General features: G+C 50.2%; 1 protein-coding gene across 1 annotated transcript; it reads left to right on the forward strand.

Annotated features, from left to right (window-relative positions):
- The first annotated feature begins 661 nt into the window (after nt 1–661).
- Nucleotides 662–1,908, forward strand: LOC142163770 (uncharacterized). The gene is made up of 2 exons (XM_075220899.1): nt 662–1,030; nt 1,366–1,908. The coding sequence occupies exons 1-2, from the start codon at nt 662–664 to the stop codon at nt 1,906–1,908; spliced, it is 912 nt and encodes a 303-aa protein (XP_075077000.1).
- The last annotated feature ends 455 nt before the right edge of the window (nt 1,909–2,363 follow it).

The raw sequence follows: 2,363 nt of genomic DNA on the forward strand, positions 1-2,363 counted from the left end.
ACACCCTAAATCTCCCAAGTGGCGACTCTGAAATAATTAAACCAATCCCGTTTCGATTGTCCTTTAATTGGAAAAAACTCCCTTGCGCCCTCTCGGGTGCGGAAAAAGGAGGTGTGACAGCTCTATATCGTGCGGTGAAGTGAAAAGTGGAAGTATTTACATCTAACTCGTGCTCTGTTCCAAATTTTCAGTAATGGCACCTAAGAAGAGAGCTGGACTCGGCCTCGGGGCCAATGCCACCCTAAGTGTGGCTATGAATCATGTACTTGATGTCGTGGGTGAGAGTGACTTCCCGATCTTGTATCTGCTTGGCCCATCTATTCCAGATCTAAGTATTCCTATTCCAGCTGCGGCAGAGGGTGATACCATCCCTCCCGCTGATATTCCTGATCTTGATGTAATTCCAGCTTCCGGTCCCGGGGTTTCTGATGGGGACCTTAGAGGAGCCATCCATATGTTGACCCAGTTAGTGGCCGCTCAGGCCCAGATATCTCATGATGACCCTGCACCCCCCAGCGGACAGAGAGATTCCGCCAGCTCCAGAGTCAACCAGTTTCTACGGTTGGCTCCTCCAGAGATCACAGGCACGGACCCAGAGGCCGATCCACGGGATTTCCTTGATGAGATGTATAAAACCCTTTGAGTGATGAAGGCTACAGATATGGAAGGGGTTGAATTGGCTTCATACAGGTTGAGGGGAGCAGCGTATTCGTGGTTCGGGATGTGGGAGGATTCTCGTGGGGAGGGAAGACCTCCAGTTAGATGGGATGAGTTTGTATATGCATTCATGGACCACTTCTTGCCTGCCGAGCCAATGGCGGCCCGTGCCACAGAGTTTGAGGTACTCAAGCAAGGCAGTATGAGTATTTGGGAGTACCACATGGAGTTTGTGAGGTTTTCCAAGTATGCTCCTCAGTTTGTGTCAACCATGGATGCTCGAGTTTGGCGATTCGTTCAAGGTCTTAGTCCTTTGGTGGTGAATGAGGCTTCTACAGCGGCCTTACACTCAGATATGAATTATGGGAAGATTGTGGGGTTCGCTCAGGCCACATAGGCTAGGAAGTTGAAAATACGGGCAGAAAGGGAGAGTAGCAGAAGGGCCCGATCAGCGGGTCACTCAGGGAGACCAGTTCCGGGGAGAGGGCCATCAAGGCCATCCCAGTCATATGCCCAGTCCTCAGAAAGCGCACCGCCAACTGTGCACAGTTATCAGCATAGCAGTCACTTGAGATCAGGTTCAGACAGTAGGAGACCCCATCATTCCGGTCGTTCAGGAGGGAGATCGCAGCATTAGGGGAGGGCTTCATGCCCCAAGTGTGGGAGGTTCCATTCTGAGACTTGTTATTTGGATATTCCGGTATGTAGAGAGGTCATGTCCAGCGGGACTACCGTGCGCCCAGTCAGGGCATAGGTAGGGGATTTGCTCAGTCATCCGGTTCTTTAGCTGCCACATCATCCGTGCGTCCTCCAGCCCCAGCAGGGCGCGGTGTAGTTAGGGGTGGAGCTTGTGGTAGAGGTGTACCCAGCCGGTTTTACGCCTTAAGTGGTCACCAGAGTGCAGAGGCCTCCCCAGATGTTACTACATGTATCTTGTCTGTTCAGGCCATTGATTATTATGCTCTTATTGATCTGGGGTCCTCTTTGTCTTATGTCACCCCATTCATTGCTTCAAGTTTTGGCGTAGAACCCGAACAGCTTCATGAGCCATTCTCTGTATCGACTCCGGTTAGTGATTCTGTTACAGCCACGCGAGTTTATAGGAATTGTGTTGTCATGGTATGTGGTCGTGCTACCACGACCGATCTTATTAAGCTTGAAGTGGTGGATTTTGATGTGATTATGGGAATGGACTGGCTTTATTCGTGCTTTGCTAAACTTGACTGTCGAACAGGAGTCATGAGGCTTTAGTTCCCTAATGAGCAGGTTATTGAGTGGAAGGGAAATGGTGTGGTGCCGAAAGGTAGGTTTATCTCCTACCTTAAGGCTTCGAAGATGATTAGGAAGGGTGTATCTACCATTTGGTCCGGGTGGCGGACACCACTTCAGAAGTGTCTGTCCCCGAGTCCGTGCCAGTTGTGAATGAGTTTCTTGAAGTGTTTCCGGACGAGCTTCCAGGGATCCTGCCAGATAGGGAGATTGATTTCGAGATTGTTGTATTGCCAGATACGCGGCTGATATATATTCCACTATACAGAATGGCGCCAACGGAGTTAAGGGAGTTAAAGGAACAGCTGAAGGATTTATTAGAAAAGGGGTTCACACGGCCAAGTGTGTCACCGTGGGGTGCCCCGGTTCTTTTTGTCAGAAAGAAGGATGGGTCGCTCCGGATGTGTATTGATTATCGGCAGCTTAACAAGGTCACC

This window comes from Nicotiana tabacum, chromosome 1 (assembly GCF_000715075.1).
Source record: "Nicotiana tabacum cultivar K326 chromosome 1, ASM71507v2, whole genome shotgun sequence".
Taxonomy (NCBI): domain Eukaryota; kingdom Viridiplantae; phylum Streptophyta; class Magnoliopsida; order Solanales; family Solanaceae; genus Nicotiana; species Nicotiana tabacum.

Excerpts from the sequence above, each read along its gene's own strand:
- LOC142163770 (XM_075220899.1), top strand. The coding sequence starts at position 662 with ATGGAAGGGGTTGAATTGGCTTCATACAGGTTGAGGGGAGCAGCGTAT. Across the intron at positions 1,031-1,365 it reads ATATGAATTATGGGAAGATT|AGAGGTCATGTCCAGCGGGA; the intron begins GTGGGGTTCGCT and ends TCCGGTATGTAG.